The sequence below is a fragment of the Maylandia zebra genome, linkage group LG17 (genome assembly GCF_041146795.1).
Source record: "Maylandia zebra isolate NMK-2024a linkage group LG17, Mzebra_GT3a, whole genome shotgun sequence".
NCBI classification, from domain to species: domain Eukaryota; kingdom Metazoa; phylum Chordata; class Actinopteri; order Cichliformes; family Cichlidae; genus Maylandia; species Maylandia zebra.
The window spans coordinates 33,101,499-33,118,457 of NC_135183.1; the positions used below are offsets into that span (position 1 = coordinate 33,101,499).

General features: G+C 41.0%; 2 protein-coding genes across 5 annotated transcripts; both read left to right on the forward strand.

The window, feature by feature from the left end:
- The first annotated feature begins 3,856 nt into the window (after positions 1-3,856).
- Positions 3,857-4,642, forward strand: LOC111500831 (small integral membrane protein 30). The gene has a single exon (XM_023153332.2). The coding sequence runs from the start codon at positions 3,959-3,961 to the stop codon at positions 4,145-4,147; it is 189 nt and encodes a 62-aa protein (XP_023009100.1). The 5' UTR covers positions 3,857-3,958; the 3' UTR covers positions 4,148-4,642.
- Positions 4,643-6,133: 1,491 nt separating this feature from the next.
- On the forward strand, positions 6,134-15,123 carry gpr85 (G protein-coupled receptor 85). 4 transcript variants are annotated; one of them, XM_004560840.3, is made up of 2 exons: positions 6,134-6,711; positions 7,731-15,123. In XM_004560840.3, exon 2 carries the CDS (start codon positions 7,899-7,901, stop codon positions 9,030-9,032), a length of 1,134 nt encoding a protein of 377 aa, XP_004560897.1. In that variant the 5' UTR covers positions 6,134-6,711; positions 7,731-7,898; the 3' UTR covers positions 9,033-15,123. The 4 variants fall into 4 exon arrangements, with proteins under 4 accessions (XP_004560897.1, XP_004560898.1, XP_004560899.1 ...); XM_004560841.3 differs by having other exon boundaries at positions 7,748-15,123; XM_004560842.3 differs by having other exon boundaries at positions 6,134-6,415.
- Positions 15,124-16,959: the final 1,836 nt, after the last annotated feature.

Genomic DNA, 16,959 nt, shown 5'->3' on the forward strand with positions numbered 1-16,959 from the left:
ATTGAAATCGCGTTTGAATTTGCGCTTGTTTTTTTGCTTTCACTTTGCAATCTTGCGAACTGTGTATAGAGAGCGACAGCACTGATCTGTGAGTGATGATAATTTGTGCACCAATTCCTCTGACATCGTCTTATTAATTGTTAGCTTACTATGCAAACATGACAAGTGAAATCTCCCGCAGCAAGCTTAAACATGTGAGAGGTTGATCGCGCAGAGAATCGCTGAGCTTATGTGAGTGCGTGTGTAAAAGCAGCAGGATTTATATTTCAGTTCTGCTGAGCCAAATAAGACAGGTCAGGGTGAAGAAGTGACAGCCAAAGAAAAGCTTACCACAAAACGGAGAAGTTATGACAAATCAGACTATAAGGCAAAAAGAAAGTGCAGCTTTATGGTTTCATGGACAAAATAATTTCTGTGGCTTCAATATGATGAGCTAAATAACCAGGGCTGCACATAAGTGGTCCGCAGGTGCGCATTTGCTGTCAAAATAAAAAACGCGCACAAGGGTTAGGGTTAAATTTAAAAACTGTACTTTTGAGTTAAAATATATATTTATAATTTTAATAAATGACAAATTAAAAAGGCATGAACATTTTTTTTGTATCGAAAAAATATCGAACCGTGACACCAAAGTATCGAACCGAACCGTGAATTTTGTGTATCGTTGCACCCCTACTGTTTACTTCATCATTTTCAAATGTTAATAATAAAAGACCGTATTTTGGATTTTGAAAGCATAAACAGGGTTTTGTACACTCACAAAACCTGAAGTACTTCTCAAAAGTTTTTTGTGTTTTTTGGGAAAGGCAACTAATTTTGTGTTACTTTTCAAGTGCCTTCATCATTTCAAGTGTTAATAACTAAAGACAGTATTTTGGATTTTGTCTCACTGGCTCCCTTGGCCAGAGTTTATTCAATTAAAAAAAATTAAAATTTTGCATTAGTGTAAATGATTCATAATCATAAGTCATAGCGCTGTGAGATATGGCTGGTGTAGACTCACAACCTAGGATTGGACAAAATGCATACAGCATGCATAAATTTAATTTGAAAAAATTACATTTATTCAAAACCGATGTCGACATTTGCATCGGGATTTGGGTTGTTAGTGTCTGCGCTGAATGTAGAAGTCACATCCAAAGTTCAGTCGGACGCCTCTTTCTTTCTAAATGGAGGGACAGTAACTGTGTGTGTATACATGAGTGTGTAAAAACTGCAGATAGTAAGATTAACAGCACAAATATTTTGTCTATGTCCGCCATTGTAGAAATTCCCCTCATGCAAACAGTAACATCAGCACAGCATGACCTCAAAACAGGCACACACCTTTGACATTGCGTGACTAAATCTCCTTTACCTCGTCCACACGTAAATGCAAAAACTGAGTTTTTGAAAATCTCAGTTTATTAGTGATCAAAAAAGCCGTGTTCTGTGTGGACGAAAGGCCCAAACACATAGAAAAAGCTGCGTTTTCAAAAATATCCGTGTACATGTGGACGTAGTCTAAGACCAATACTAGCAATAGTAAGACCAAGAATAACAAGAAGTTCAATAACTAAAGTTGCAGGATTAAAATGTGTTGCAATCAGCACCACGAAAGCTGACCAGCACTGCATTGCCCAGCCTATGTTGATACAAGACACAAAATCAACAGCATTGTTATAAAAGTTTTTTCTGACTGTATTCAAAATTTATACATTCTATAGTTATTACATGCAAAGTTCCGAGATCAGTGAAGAAGGATTTACAACAGAGATGTCTAACTTCTGGAAATCATGTTCATCATCAGTGGAGTGTGGTATGGAGGTGATTAGCTTGTAGCACAGCAGCTTTTAGCCCATCCACATTTTTGGGTTGAGTGTTTCTTCCTCTTTACAGCAGCTTATAGATTTCCAGTGGGATTAACATCAGACAAGTTGGCTGGCCAATCAATAAGATAAGATGATGAGGTGGTAGTGTTGGTAATGTGGGAAGGAAGCCCAGCTGGAAATGGAAATTAACATCTCCATAAAGCGCGTGAGCCAATAGCAGTACGAAGTGCTCTGCAATCTCCTGGTAGAAAGCTGAAGTCTGGACTTGATAAACCACAGTGGACAAACCGCCACCAACACCAGCAGATGACAAGGTGACCTAAATCAGCATAGACTGCAGGAACTTCACACTGGACCTCAAAACCCTTGGATTCTGTGTCTCTCCTCTCTTCCTCCAGATTTTCAAATTGCAGTGTTTACTTTTATGTCATTTACTTTCTGATGTCGTCGCTGGTTCGGGGTGGTTTGATTAGGAATGCGACAGCTGTAACCCCTTTCCCATAGATGCATGTCTTCCCTACTTTGTGAAGCTCCCCCAAGTTTTTGAATCAACTTTTCTCAAGGCTGCGCCAAATCCCTGATGCGTGTGCACCTTTTCCTGCCACACTTTTCCCTTCCAGTCACATTTTGATTAATATGCTTAGGTACAGCACTCTGCACAAGGCCAAACTTTTCAGCAATCACATCCTGTGGCTTACACAGGGTGTGATTGCTGAAAGGTTTGGCTATCGTGATCTGGACAACTGTCAAGTCAACAGATTATAAATGATTGTGACTGTGTGCACTGAACTAGATCGAGACATCTATCTTATCCATGCTTTTTAACTATTACAATATTTAAGTAAGTGAAACTTCATTTGTATAGCACCTTTCAAGATATTGATCACAAAGTGCTGTACAAAAGAAAACAAAAAAAGACTTTAAGGGCCTCCTGTTTCTGACCAGTGCGTTGCAATGCAAACCATACAAGGGAGATTTTGTTGTAGCTCGTTAGTTGAACACTCATTTCTGGATATTTTGTAACCCTCCTATCGATCAATTATCAGTGGAATCCAGGGGAAAGAACTGCGTCTACTCAACATAGATCATATGTGTTAGAGGAATGAGCAAACGAACAGCAGATTCAGATGTGAATCTGTAACTTTTAATTGCCGTGTGGTCTGCTGAAGGCAGCGGCAGAGATCAGACAGGACTCACAAAGTTTGTATGCGTGTGTGCGAAACAGACTGCCAAACAGACAGCAGGAGCAGGTGAGAGAGCGTGCAATGTGAAAGCAAGAAGAGTGCACCGAGGGGAACTTGTGCCCATTCATCTCTTCACTCAGATACCAGCAGGTACAGAGGTATGGCAGCCTTACAAGGTCAATATTTTACTTTGGCTCCTGTGCGCTAATTAAATTACAGGCAGAGTGCCTCGGGAGAGCACACACAGACGGTTATGGACCCTGTAACCCCCCACCCCCCTCCAACGGTTCTTACAAGCCAAACAATTTGTAGCATGAGCTGAGATGCTGGCTTGTTTAGTCACCGCAACACGGCCGATATGAAGCAATTTCACATGTTCAGGGAGATCGGGGGAGTAGTGAGGCAAATCAAGCAGCCAGGCTGGACTTGGAGATAAGTGTGGAATATTTTTTGAAGCCCAGAGTGAAAAAGTGAAAACGGATGAGGAAAGTTTAAATTCTCTGTATGTGATTCCAGTGGGATTGTTTTGTTTTTCCCATGATCAGCATGCATGGATATCCAATGTGCTTGTGTCTTGTCTTCAAGAAGAATAACAAGCCTCAGATTGATCTAAGGTACTTTGTTTCTGACAACCTGTTAGCCTAATCATCACTAATAAGGAGAACAATGTCGCAAATTCACTAATTACAGCATAACTATGAGAGTTTTAGAATTCGGGATCTGTTTGCCTCTCTGACAGAGAGAGGAAGAAAGAAAAAACGAGTTTTGGAATCATGTTTTTGTGCAAATGCATGAATCTCCGCGGGTATGAGGAAGTGGGGAGGGAACATCAGCCTAAGTTTAAGCAGTTCTGCAATTGGCTGAGCGCACCAGGAAGTCCGGCCGCTCCGAATCTGTCATCTGACTTTGACGCAGGCACTCCCGCTTCCGGAAAGTAAACTGCAACCGCGGAAAAAGCGAAACATGGCTCCCAAACTTGAACTTCCAAGCGCCGCGTTGATGGTCGGGCTGTTGTTTTTCTCCCTGATCCCCCCGGCAGAGGCTTACGATGCCGGGGACGGTCTGGCCCTGCTGCTGTGCACCATCCTCACGGTGGTGGGTTTCTGTGCCTGCCTCGGCTGGTACGCGCGGAGGCGGAACGGACAGCTGTGACGCTGACGAGACGGGATTCTCCAGCTGCTACCTGCTACCAACCACCACATTATAATACCAATTTTGCGTGATCACTCGTGGACTTTTGTGGCACAGGCTTTGTGTCTTAAAGACTGATAAGAAACGTGCCTTACTGGGATTAATGCGGAAAGTTCAACGAGGACCACGCGGAGTTGAAGAAGGTGGAGCGTAACATCCAGGAAGCAAACAGGAACTGTTGCTCGTTGCACTGCTGACATGATTATTATTAATGAGCAAAAACACTGTTGCCTTCCCTATGAACAGACTTCTGCAGCTGTAGCAGGCTCCCTAAGATGCCCACACTATGTACATTTTCGCGCATATTTTCCATCTGTCGAGGCGATTTCCTGACGCGTTGCGCTTATAGTGACTGTCACTGTTGGAAGCGCAGTGTCACATGATTGGAGTGTGTTTTGCAGTTTTGTCACTGTTGCTAATTAAACATGTAGAATAAACGCGACACTTAACAACTTATGTTCGTGTGTGGAGACGGTGCTTCATTGCATTCAGGTTGAACAGATCCTCCACTAAATGAACCGGTTAGCAGATCGGAGAGTAAACATTGCAATCTGTCGTCTGCAGCCTGTATTACTGCTCTGGCGTGCCTGTCACTCCATGCTGTAACATATATTTGAAGTGTGTTGAAAGTTTAGTGCAGGGATGTTAAATACAAGGCCCAGGGGAGCAGAGTTGGCCCAGCAAAGGCTTCAATCTTCATAGATTTTGGACTTATATTTGTATTTTTAGAAGTTTTACAGCTTTTCCTACTTGTAGAAAACTCCCAAATGACCTTCCATGTGACACCAAGTAATTAAATGTACTATAGAAATTTTAGTGGGTCAACAGTAACAATGGAAGTCCAAAGAGTCATGCTGACAGATTTCTTTATCATGAAGAAAAACTGTGGCATGCTGTTGAAAACTGCCCCTTAATTTTCATATATGAAGATATGTACACTATAAATAAAATGAGGCTGATTGTTTATGTAGTATGTCACACCATCAGTCCATTTTCTACCCAGGACCTTCTTGTTGTGACAATGCTAACCACCATGACACCTCTTATAATAATATATAGCATTATGTGTGTATATATATATTAAATTCATTTTGGAATAAACTAGTGATGTAAACTAGCTTTACCACCGTATACAGCCAACAGTTTAAATTATTAGGTTATTAAATTAGTTTATTATGCAGTGAAATGGGACCTTATAAAAATGAATGCCCTTTAGCAAATGTCATTAATTTCTTTTAAAGGCAAGAAGTAAACTTTGCCTGTAGCTTAATCTAAATATGTCCATGTAGTAATGGTAGATAAGTTACCACACGTGTGATGTGTGGTTTAAAGGAAATGTGACTGCTCCATAAAGGGTTAAAAACTCCCCCCACTCCACAGATATCCCTATTGTACAGAGTTTGTATCAGTTACCAATAGCAACATGCTTCCTTTATGTTATGGTAATTATTCATTCATGATTCCAACACCAAGGATTTTTGTATGTTTGAAGCATGCAAGTATGTAAGTCTCCAGCTGTGCACAATATTCAGTTGTAAGACTTCTCATGGCATCACATGTCCCCATACATGGTTGAGAAATCAAATATCCTATGAATTTATCATGCTCCCTCAGTGAGGATGACGACCACTGCAAAGCTGCACTGTGTCTGCAAACAGGATCAAGCAATGCTGTGGTCTGAATCCAGAAAAGGGTCAAATTGGGTTGAAATTAAAATAATAAGAATTAAAAACAAAAAAGAAAAAAAAACCCTGGTGCATTTTATTATTTTTTTACGTAAAAAACACGTTTTATTCTAAAGAAGCTGATGTGAATTAATCCTTAAAAAAAGAATCTAGTTTAGTAGACACTTGACGATCCGTTACTCTGCGCGTTACCAGGGGAACCCGCCTGGCGGGGGAGGGGAGAGGAGAGGAGGGGGGGTAGCTGTGGCTGTAACGCGTTACCGGCCAGCAGCAGCAGCAGGCACCGCTGAGCAGATGTTACCGTGAGAGAGAGACGCTGTTAACCGCCGCCGCCGCTGCTGCAACAAGAGACAAGACGCGTCTTGGATCACAAATAGGGGATGCAGGGCGCATGCGCAGTGGGTTCCGTTTACTGTAGGATATTCACGGTGGAGGCAGAAAAAAAGGGGGCAGGCAACAAAGCAGGCTTTTTAAAACGGCGAAAAGCACGATTTGTGCAATGTAAATAGCGATCAGGAGGGACACGAAATTGGATTGTCAACAGGTAGGGTTTTGGTTGATCTTATGGTCGACTGTCTCTCTCGTTCTCTCATCTTTTTTTTCTCTTTTGGCCTTGTCTTGTGTGGTGGATGCGATTCCAGCCAAACCATAGCGGAGACTTGGAAATTATTCTAGTATAATGGACATGCGGATCCGCTACACCGTTGTGCTTCATCCGGCCGACTGGGACGCAAAGGCGATTATTTAATTCTGCTCCGTGTTTAACTAAATTCTATCGGATTCAAACGCGCATTTAAAAAGAGAGAGACCACTCGACTCACGGAGGACACATTTAAATGCGTAAGTAGACACAAGCGTACTTATTAACGAAATGGAGCATATGTTATGCAATTTTTCCCCCACCAAATATATATATACATATGGAATTGAGCTCGCCATAATATTTTTTTTTTACCAACGGGCTTTGTTAGTGCCATTTTACCCATCCTTTTTTCAACCCAGCCCTACTGATTATCGCATCCGCGCATTGCAAAAAGAATTACGCCGATGTGGCTCACAGAGCGGGTGTTACGCGTTATGTTCGCTTAACTCTTTGTAATTAGTAACATAAAGGATGATCTGGGGGAAAAAATGGAGGCTGGCTCCATAGAAGCCCTAATGAGAACACCGCTTATTAACGTTAGACCCGTTAATCCAGTTAACCTTTAGTCAGACAAGAAAGAAAAAAAAGGGAGGGGGGGGGGGGGGCGCTTTATCGCGTACTGTATGCACCCTTTACCAGTCGATTTACCACAACGCATAAAGGGTTGGGGTGAGTTTATTCGAGGCATCCACCGATCCAGGGAGCCTTCCTCTCTTCTGTAGGGTGTGATCAAGAAGAGCTTATTTTTGGACTGCATTTGTCTTAATGTTTCACAGTGCGCTGAAAATGTAAAAAAAGAAAAAAAAAATCCAAGCCTAGATCTGTTTGCGTGTGTGTGTGTGTTTGCCACTCGTTTATTTCCGACAGACGACAGAAAAAAAGAAGAAAACTCAGTCGTTTGTTAATGAAGCCTCAACTGTGCTTTCTTGGCTTTGTGCTGCTTTTGTTCAGGAAGCGACGTGAAAGAATATTCTGTTAGTCTAACGCATTGATGCTTTAGTCGGATCGAGCTCGCTTACTGTCTGTGTGATTCTCAGTAGACAAAGTATTCAGGCTGAGGCAGAGTTCTGCACTGAGCCACTCAAAATGCTAAAAAGTAAATCATTAAATAATCGTCAGGGCAAAGGAAAATTATGTTCATGGGAGTATAAATGGTACAGGTGTAATTTAACTCTTGTATGGGACTGAATGTTGATGGGATGAACGTATTTTTCAGGGATTTTTTTTTTTTAGGTGTGATGAGACAAAGGAACAAAGGATGCCTTAGAGGAGAGGTTGCCTATACGCCTGGAAACCTCTTCAAAGCACACCGCCAAATGGATCTAACGCCTCCCCCTGCCACCTCTAGATCATGATACTTGGCTGAAGCTATTCCGCTATCTTTATGATCCCTCCTCCATCTATGGCGAACTATAGCCATGCAGGGGACCACAACATCTTGCAGAATGTCTCTCCTCTCACCACGTTCCTCAAACTGACCTCTCTGGGTTTTATCATTGGAGTCGGTGTGGTCGGAAACCTCCTGATCTCCATCCTGCTGGTCAAAGACAAGAGCCTGCACCGAGCGCCCTACTATTTCCTGTTGGACCTGTGCGCCTCTGACATCCTGCGCTCCGCCATCTGCTTCCCTTTTGTCTTCACCTCAGTCAAGAATGGGTCTGCCTGGACCTACGGCACGTTGACCTGCAAAGTGATCGCCTTCCTGGGTGTGCTCTCCTGTTTCCACACGGCTTTCATGCTGTTCTGTGTCAGTGTCACCCGTTACCTGGCCATCGCGCACCACCGTTTCTACACCAAGAGGCTGACTTTCTGGACGTGTTTGGCTGTCATCTGCATGGTGTGGACGTTGTCTGTGGCTATGGCGTTCCCTCCGGTGCTAGATGTAGGGACGTACTCTTTTATCCGGGAGGAGGACCAGTGCACATTCCAGCACCGTTCCTTCAGGGCAAATGATTCGCTGGGCTTCATGCTTCTGCTGGCGCTCATCCTCCTGGCCACACAACTGGTTTACCTCAAGCTCATCTTTTTCGTCCACGACCGTCGAAAGATGAAGCCCGTCCAGTTCGTGCCTGCTGTCAGCCAGAACTGGACCTTCCACGGCCCAGGTGCTAGCGGGCAAGCGGCAGCTAATTGGCTGGCTGGATTTGGAAGAGGCCCCACCCCACCTACTTTGCTGGGCATCCGGCAGAACAGCAATGCAGCGGGCCGCAGGCGTCTACTGGTATTGGATGAATTCAAAACCGAGAAGAGGATTAGTAGGATGTTCTACATCATGACGTTTTTCTTCCTGGCACTGTGGGGGCCCTACCTGGTTGCCTGCTACTGGCGGGTGTTTGCAAGGGGCCCCGTTGTCCCTGGAGGCTACCTGACAGCAGCCGTGTGGATGAGCTTTGCCCAGGCTGGGGTCAATCCTTTCATCTGCATCTTCTCTAACAGAGAGCTTCGGCGTTGCTTCAGCACCACACTCCTCTACTGCAGAAAATCCAGGTTACCAAGGGAACCCTACTGTGTTATATGAGGGTTTTTTTCTCATCTATGTCTCTATTGCCCTGATTGATCTTGATCTGGGTTTGCTCCCATTGTACAGCGTACTCTCTCTTTCTATCTCCCTTCTCTTCATCCTCCAGTTTCCTCCTGTTCCTCCTTCTCCTGGCCCTTCTTTACAGAGGTTGAAGGTGGACTGCCAATCACGTGGCTGTGCTGGGGCGATTGAATCTAAATCGTATCACACACGGAGGCTGAAGGGAATGGGAATAACGCAGGGGGAATGGATCACCTCCTGTGTTTATGTTCTAGTAAACAGACATTGTGGAAGGCCATGCCAATGCAGAGATGCAAAAAGTTGAAAGAAAAAAAAAGAGAGAGCGATTTGACAAAACAGTGAAAACAAGACGTCTTGCTTGGGATATTTTGAAGACACGTTATTCTGTGAGGTGTGAAATACGTAAGTATGAAAAGAAAAAGAAAAAAAATAATAACACAAAACAAAGAAATGATACCTCTCAAGGAATCACTGGAAATGTTTTACATTTTAAGAGTTGCACTAAAAAGAAGATGTAAAGATGCTTTTTTGGGGGGGGGTCGACAGTTGCATTGCAAGGACAACTTTTTTGTTGTTTTTTCCTTCTCCCCCCCTCTCCCTCCAAACTAAACAATGAATGCTTTAATTTGCAACAGACTACACAACCGCTGTAAGTAGAGCAAAAACTGTTGGATTACACCATCACAAGAGGATAAAATGGTTTTAATGTAAGTGATATCTCTTTCATTTACCGGGCAGGGGGCTTAATGATGGGGGATTTACAATGTGTGGTTTTGAAGTTGCAACTTAAAATCTAGAAAGGATTTCTTGTAGTTTTATCCATATGTCCCTAGTGTCTGGCATTGTTATTTTCCTAACACATTTTACAAAAAAACCCAAAAAAAAAACCAAAAAAAAAAACAGAGGAAAAAAAAGATGAAGTGATGTTTGGAATTTTAAAAAAAAGTTGCTTTTGAAAACAACCTTGTGCTTAAAAAAGACATTGAAGAAGTAGTTAAATGTTTCATCATATTCATGTACCTAAACACTATCACATTGTTACAGTATTGCTGATGCCACTCCGGGTGTTCTTGCCTTAATGGTTATGATATCGTCATGTTTCTGGGGTTTATTTTTCAATCACTCCTGAAAAGTTTTCTTCTTCTTCTTCTTTTTTTCTTTTTTTCCCCCTTTAGGTGCAAGGGGAGTTTTTTCTTTTCTTCTTCCTATTTTTCACATTAGCGTGAAGTGCATGTTCATTTTTAAAAGCTGGTCCACTCCCATGTGCATCACAGGCCATACACTGAGCAGCCCATTTTTATTCTGCAATGGTTTGCTACACCCCACAGAGTGCTCAGAGCACAGGGAGAGTGTGTGATTCTGTGTGTGTTTCTGTGTGTGTGTGTGTGTGTGGATCAGACAACAGTCACTTCAAGACCAGAGCCTTAGTATGAAATCTTGCACAATTTGTAAAAAATGTAAAAAAAAAAAAAAAAAGAGAGACATTTAAGGCACACCGTCTTGTTTCTACTTTCCCTACATTTGCTCTCTACTGATTGTTTTCAGTGACTTACTTTTTTCTCTTGTGGCCATTTTAATATTTATTATGTATTCTTTTTGTATATTATAGATAGATTGTGTGTAAGTATGTGAGTCTTTTCATTTTGAAGTCCCGAATGTGAGTACAGTTTCAGTTAGGATTGCATTTGCTGAAAGTTAACTGTGTAATCTGTTGCTTTTTGAAAATAAAAAGTTTCCATTTTGCAAAATTTGCATTTATCCCTGTCATTGGGTTGCGAAATGTTGACTGGTCAGATTTAGAGATTCTGAAGTAAAAAAAATAAAATAAAGAAAAATAAAGAAAATGTACATTTCTTTCTCTAAAATGTAATTTCTCATCTTATACCATCAGGCGTCTGACTGGTTAGCATTTTAAAGCCACTGCTCATGTGCATATTTGTATTTAAGACATTATTTGTGGTTATTTCTACAAAGGTTTTTATATGTGTATATAGTCATGCTTTTTCTAAGCAAAACACATGAAAAATTTTTTAAAGTTTGCCTCTTCAAACCCAATCTTTTCTGTCATTTGAGTCCTTGGAACAGCTTGCCAAAAGAGAATATGCTGTATGCTAAAACTTGTCACTGAATATGAAGTGTCTTTGACATTTAATGGGGATAATCTCCATGGATGTAACTCTGGGCGCATACCCTTGCAGTTTTTTCCTCACTCTGTGTTAAAGAGGAATACCACTGAATTTCATATGTAATATATGCAACTCCCATATGGAGTAATGGCAAACCACTCTGGGATAATGAATGCCCTTATACTGAGCCTTCCAGTCACAAATGACATAGCAGTTTGACCCTTTCTCTCAGTTTTAAGGTCACATTGATTTGCAGCAGCACTGAACATGGAGCAAATTAACATTTTCTTTTGAATTTATATGCATGTGCAAGAAATTTGCCACTTCTAAATAAGTATTCATAATCATCATATTTTCCTAGAGTCAAATGGAAACTATTAAAAAAAAAAGCTAATTAACATTACAGTTTCAAACCAAACCTAATAAAGACAACAAGGCAAAGATATATTTATTCTCAAATTGAGTGGTATTTCTCTTGCAAAGGTTATAATTTCAATGTGCTGGCAATGTCTCCATCTACACTGATGAACTGAATAATACAATTTTGTGTGATTCAGACATCAATGTGGATATTTTTCCACCTAAAACTCATTCCGTTAAATAATGACCTTAGCCTTGATGCCTGGAAATGCAAAAAATGGTGCTGAAATGGCTTGTAAACACTCCAGGTAATTGCATCCTGCACTGCAGGTTCCGCTGATGAAAAATATCTATTAGGGGTCCATTTTCATTATGGGGCTGGCAATTACTGTTTAATTTTGGACATTGATCATTTCACTTAGGCCCCAGAGGGGCCAAGTCAGATATTGTGAAATTAAAGGGAATACTGGTCTAGTTTTTTTTCCATTTTTTTTTTTCATTCAGCATATTCATATGCAAATCACAAATAGTGTCACTACTGAGCACTGGCCCAATTTCTGGCATGTGCATTTGAGTGCCCCAGTAATTCTGCTTCTCCCTATGTCTGAGGGAAGATGACAGACAGCTTCTCTCTGTGTCTGAGGGAAGATGACAGGCAGAGGTGGCTGGCTTGAAAGCGGTTCATTCTGGCAGACAAGCTCACACATTGAACTCTTTTCCCTCTGAGCTACCATCTCTCCCGAGAAACATCAAGAAACATATTGTTCATAATCAAAGCCGTTACCATGTGACTGGAATTGGTTCTGTGCACTTGTGTTTAGATCATGAAAGAGGGGGATGGGGAGGCAGATAATTTTTGTGAGGCAATTACAGTACTTTGCTGGAGATACTTTTCATTTAATGATCAGAAGACGTCTGCATTGGATTTTGGCTGCCAATGAATAATACAAACATTCCTAATTCCATGCCTCTCTCCTTGTATCTCAGTGGATTTTCGCACACAGTTTCAGTTGTTTAATGGACTGCCAATGGGCACTAAAAGAAAAAAAAATAAATCTCACAATAGACCTCTTTTGCTGTCTATGATTTTAATAAATACCATCTGTTGACTGGCAAAGACTTTTTTTGAATGAGGGGGAAAAAAGCTCAACTAATGTGAGCCTTTCTGCACTCTTAAGCATTTTCTGTTTGTATAATGCATAGCAAACCTTAATTAAAGTGCAGCAAGTGTCCATGCCGAGAAGCACTCAAATATGGAAAGCTGCCTCGAATGGAATGGAGTGGATGACTCAATCATCTGACAGGCTACTCAGGAAAAAAGGAAGAATTGCTTTCTGTCTTGGCATCACCCTTCTTCTTCTTATTTGTTTGATTGTGTGACCGCTTGAGAACGGAGCTACAGGATACAGTGGTTCAATACGCTTTGCATAATTTCTCAAGGGAATTCATTTTGTTTTATGAAATGCCATTTACAGAGTATTGCGTGGGATGTTTGGTCAAATTATTATTATTTTGCTCAGCAGTGGCGGTCCTAGCCTGTTTGGCACCCTGGGTGAACACTCCCTCTGGCACCCCCCCCCCACACACACACACGCACACACATAAAACATATTAAAGATTGTACATTAACATAAAACTGTTGTCGAAATTCACCAGAGAAACACGTACACACACATGAAGAGAGGGATAGTATGCATTGTATGCAAACGGCTACCAAACAGCCATCATAATTCGCCATACAATGAGAACAGGTCAAATGAACAATTTACCATTTCTTCTTGGAGCAACTGTAATCCACATTATTTCCTTAGGGATTAATAAAGTATTCTGATTCTGATTGTTTCAGGATACATGACCTCCCATAATCCAGTGACACATCTGCTTACCTGTATCTTTTGCTCGTTTCTCCTCCTCTTCTCTTCTATTTTTTCTAAACTCAGCACCTGATGGCTTTGAACTTTTCTTGTCCATTTTCCATTGGTTTTAATTTTGGACTCCAGTATGAACACAAATCCCCCAACTCGAGGATCGCCACAATATAACCTAATAGACCTACACCTTATAGTTCACAGATTCACTTTGTCTAAGGTGTATTTCTGGGATTTCACACAACCCAGGATTCAAATCATGAATACATAATGGGCGTGGATTTACAACATTATGAACCCCTTTCCACGGGTTGTGTGTGAGACATTAAATCATCAAAATATAAAATACAAATTTTAAATTGTTATTGATCCCTCTCTATCATAATGTCTGGTGTTTTCGTGTTTGTTGTTTTGTTTTATTTTGCGAGTTGGTTATTAGATGCTGCTCCAGCCACCAGTGAATCCCCCGCCGTCCCGCCCTCTCCTCCCTGTACCTCAAGCAGCAAGCGCACCTCACATACGGAGGGTGCCCTTACTCCCAGGAAATGGGCGATAGAAAACCGATTGGTGCCTGTATCATTCCCAATATGCGCTGATGTCGGGGCAACATGAGTATGAGCAATTTTTTTTTGTTTTGCCGATGCCCGTGATGCCACCCCCCACCACGATGCCGCCCTGGGGAACTGCCCGTGTCGCCCGTATCAAAAACCGCCACTGTTGCTCAGTGTACATGTGCCTGTTTGTGAATGTGTGTGGTTAAATGACCTTGTGACACTGTGCTAGGTTTGTGGCTACAGATTTTCAGGCATTTGCATTTGCCCTCACTCTTGGTTCAATCCACTATCAGTATGTTTGAACTGCCTGTGAAGCCAAATGGATGTGTTTTTTTGCTGAATACTATGTGGTTCACATTCTTCATAGTGGAGGGCTTCCGTAGTTTTAGTTGGCCTTGCAGCTTCATGGCTAATGCGCCATGGCCGATTGGTAATGGTCAAATGAATGATGACATGAGGATCACAACTGTGTCTCCATCTGTAGGTGTTAGCTAAAATGTAACTATTGTTGTCTGTTTTTTGTTTTATTCTTTTCTTTTGGCTGTCAGAATTTAACCTGGTTATGCTCTCCATCCTTTCAGAATCTATTCTTTCTCAAATGAATTTCATTTTCCGCTGTTAGACGTAATGACAGAATACTATGCAAAATTCGGGGGGCAATGTAAGTAATACGTATATTAATTTGGACAAATGCAATTACAGAATGTGAACTAACATACATCAAGCTCAAGGTTAATATTGTAAACCCCTTTATGTATGATATTGTTTGATGTTATGAAGCTAATGAAGACTAAGATGTTAGTTGAAAAATGAGAGAATGTTTACTACAACCGAACATAATGATGCATTCGATTCCTGGGGGATGATAGTGAGGTTCTGTAAATGTTGCAAATGTTGCTGCATTTAATGTCTGACAAGCTATTACAGGCAGTGCAGGCCTCTGAATACCAATGATTAAAAAAAGGATTAAGATTTCACCTTGTTATATCTCAGTCTTCATGTCTTCATTTCCAGCAGCCACCCTCTCTGCAGCCCATCATGCAAATGCCTTATATAAAGAATATTCCTGCTTTAAATATTAACTGATTAAATTGGGGATGGAGCTTCAAAGGTTCTGTCCTGCATATTTAAACAGTATTTCTTTTTCTTCGCCAGTAATGTGAGACTTAGTGGCTGAATCATTTCTCTGGAAATTTGCTAGGGGCAAATTTTTAGCAGATGAACTCCATTCCGTCTTAGCATCACACCTGTATTTAAAAGCACTACTGGACTGTAGTTTGATTTTTTTTATTGTTACTTTCTCTCAATGTAGTGTCATAGCTAGCAATTGATATTATCTTTTCATCGATAGATTAATGGTAAATGGTAAATGGCCTGTATTTGTATAGTGCTTTACTAGTCCCTAAGGATTAATGGAAGCAGATGATAGAATTAAGTGACATTAATGCACTATAGCTGTTGTGTACATGTTTTATGATGTGGGATTTGTGTTTTTGTATGTACTTTTATGAGAATGCTTGGTTTGAAGCAATAGTTAATCTTTTTTTTTTTAAAGAAAAAAGAAAAAGATTAGTACATAAAAAAAATCACCTAGCTTTACTACTCCTCTAAAACTAGCTAATGTACTTAAAATACATATTCAGAAGCTCTTTATTAATATGTTACATTTTATTTGATCAATCCATGCAAGATAAAATAATGTCTGTGTTTGAAGCGACTGTTTTATAAGTGGTTATGTTTATGTCATGGCTAGCAATGTCCTATACCAGTGGTCCCCAACCCCCGGGCCTCGGACCGGTACCGGTCCATGAGTCGTTTGGTACCGGGCCGCGAGAGTTGAGGCTCAGGTGTGAAATGTATGGTTTTCAGGGTTTTTATCGGTTTTCAACGTTATTTTGTTATCGTTTTTATCGTTAACTTGGTTTTCCTGGGTCTTTTCACATGTGTTATGAATAAATCTTATTTTTTTCGGTACCAGTACTAGTTTTATTTTGTTGTATTTATCCGCCGGTCCGTGAAAATATTGTCAGGCATAAACCGGTCTGTGGCGCAAAAAAGGTTGGGGACCGCTGTCCTATACTACCACTAGCAAGTTACCTTTTATGCTAAGCTAGGTTTGCTCAAATTGCATATTTAGCCTACAGATGTGAGAGTGGTATAAATCTTCCTACTTTACTTCTCATCCAAAAAATGCACGGACATACTTTTACAGCAAGCACAGAGCTTCTGTAAGGATTTCTGCTTCTTATACAATCACCACACTGTTACTGTTTTGCTATTCTACTTCAAATGCTCCTGTGCTAATGCAAAACACATTCAAGATATTTTATGTTTATGTTTTTCCTGTAAGTGCGGTTATCTAATCCGCACTGAGAACAAAAATATTATTTTACACTTTGATAACTGCACATACTTTCTGTAAATTGCACAGAATAAACAAAATGGGACTGAGCTGTGCATTGGAATGTAAACATCTTAGCATAATGTTATGATGCTGTGAACTGATTGTTTTTGCTGTGGAAAACTGCTGTCGCAGTCTGTTTAGAGTGTTCAGGTCATTATGTAGGCTTACACATAGGTTCTGTTTCTTCACTGTTAAATCCTCTTGGTTGCGGTGGGAGTCAAGTGTAAACATGTCCCCTTCTCTGCTAAGTCTTAGGATGAGTGATGGAGCCATGGATAGATCGTGATTGGTGGGTTAGTGCTTAAGCACTTGTACACCAAAGTTGGAATATGCAAAGAGAGAGTACTGGTCGGGAGTAATCCCCCAACAAGGATTACCCATGTCTTTCATGCTAGATTAAAGGGTCCCATGATACCCTGCTGTGGCGTCTGAGTCCTGACAGGGAATCTGTTCGCTGCATGAGAAATTATCAGTATCATCTTTGCCATCTTTTGTTATTTTTGTCTGCTTAATAGTGAGTGTGATTTGGGTGTTCATGTGCGCGGGCATTCTTCAATACTCCAGATCTGGTGAGGCTGACCAGTCACGAGT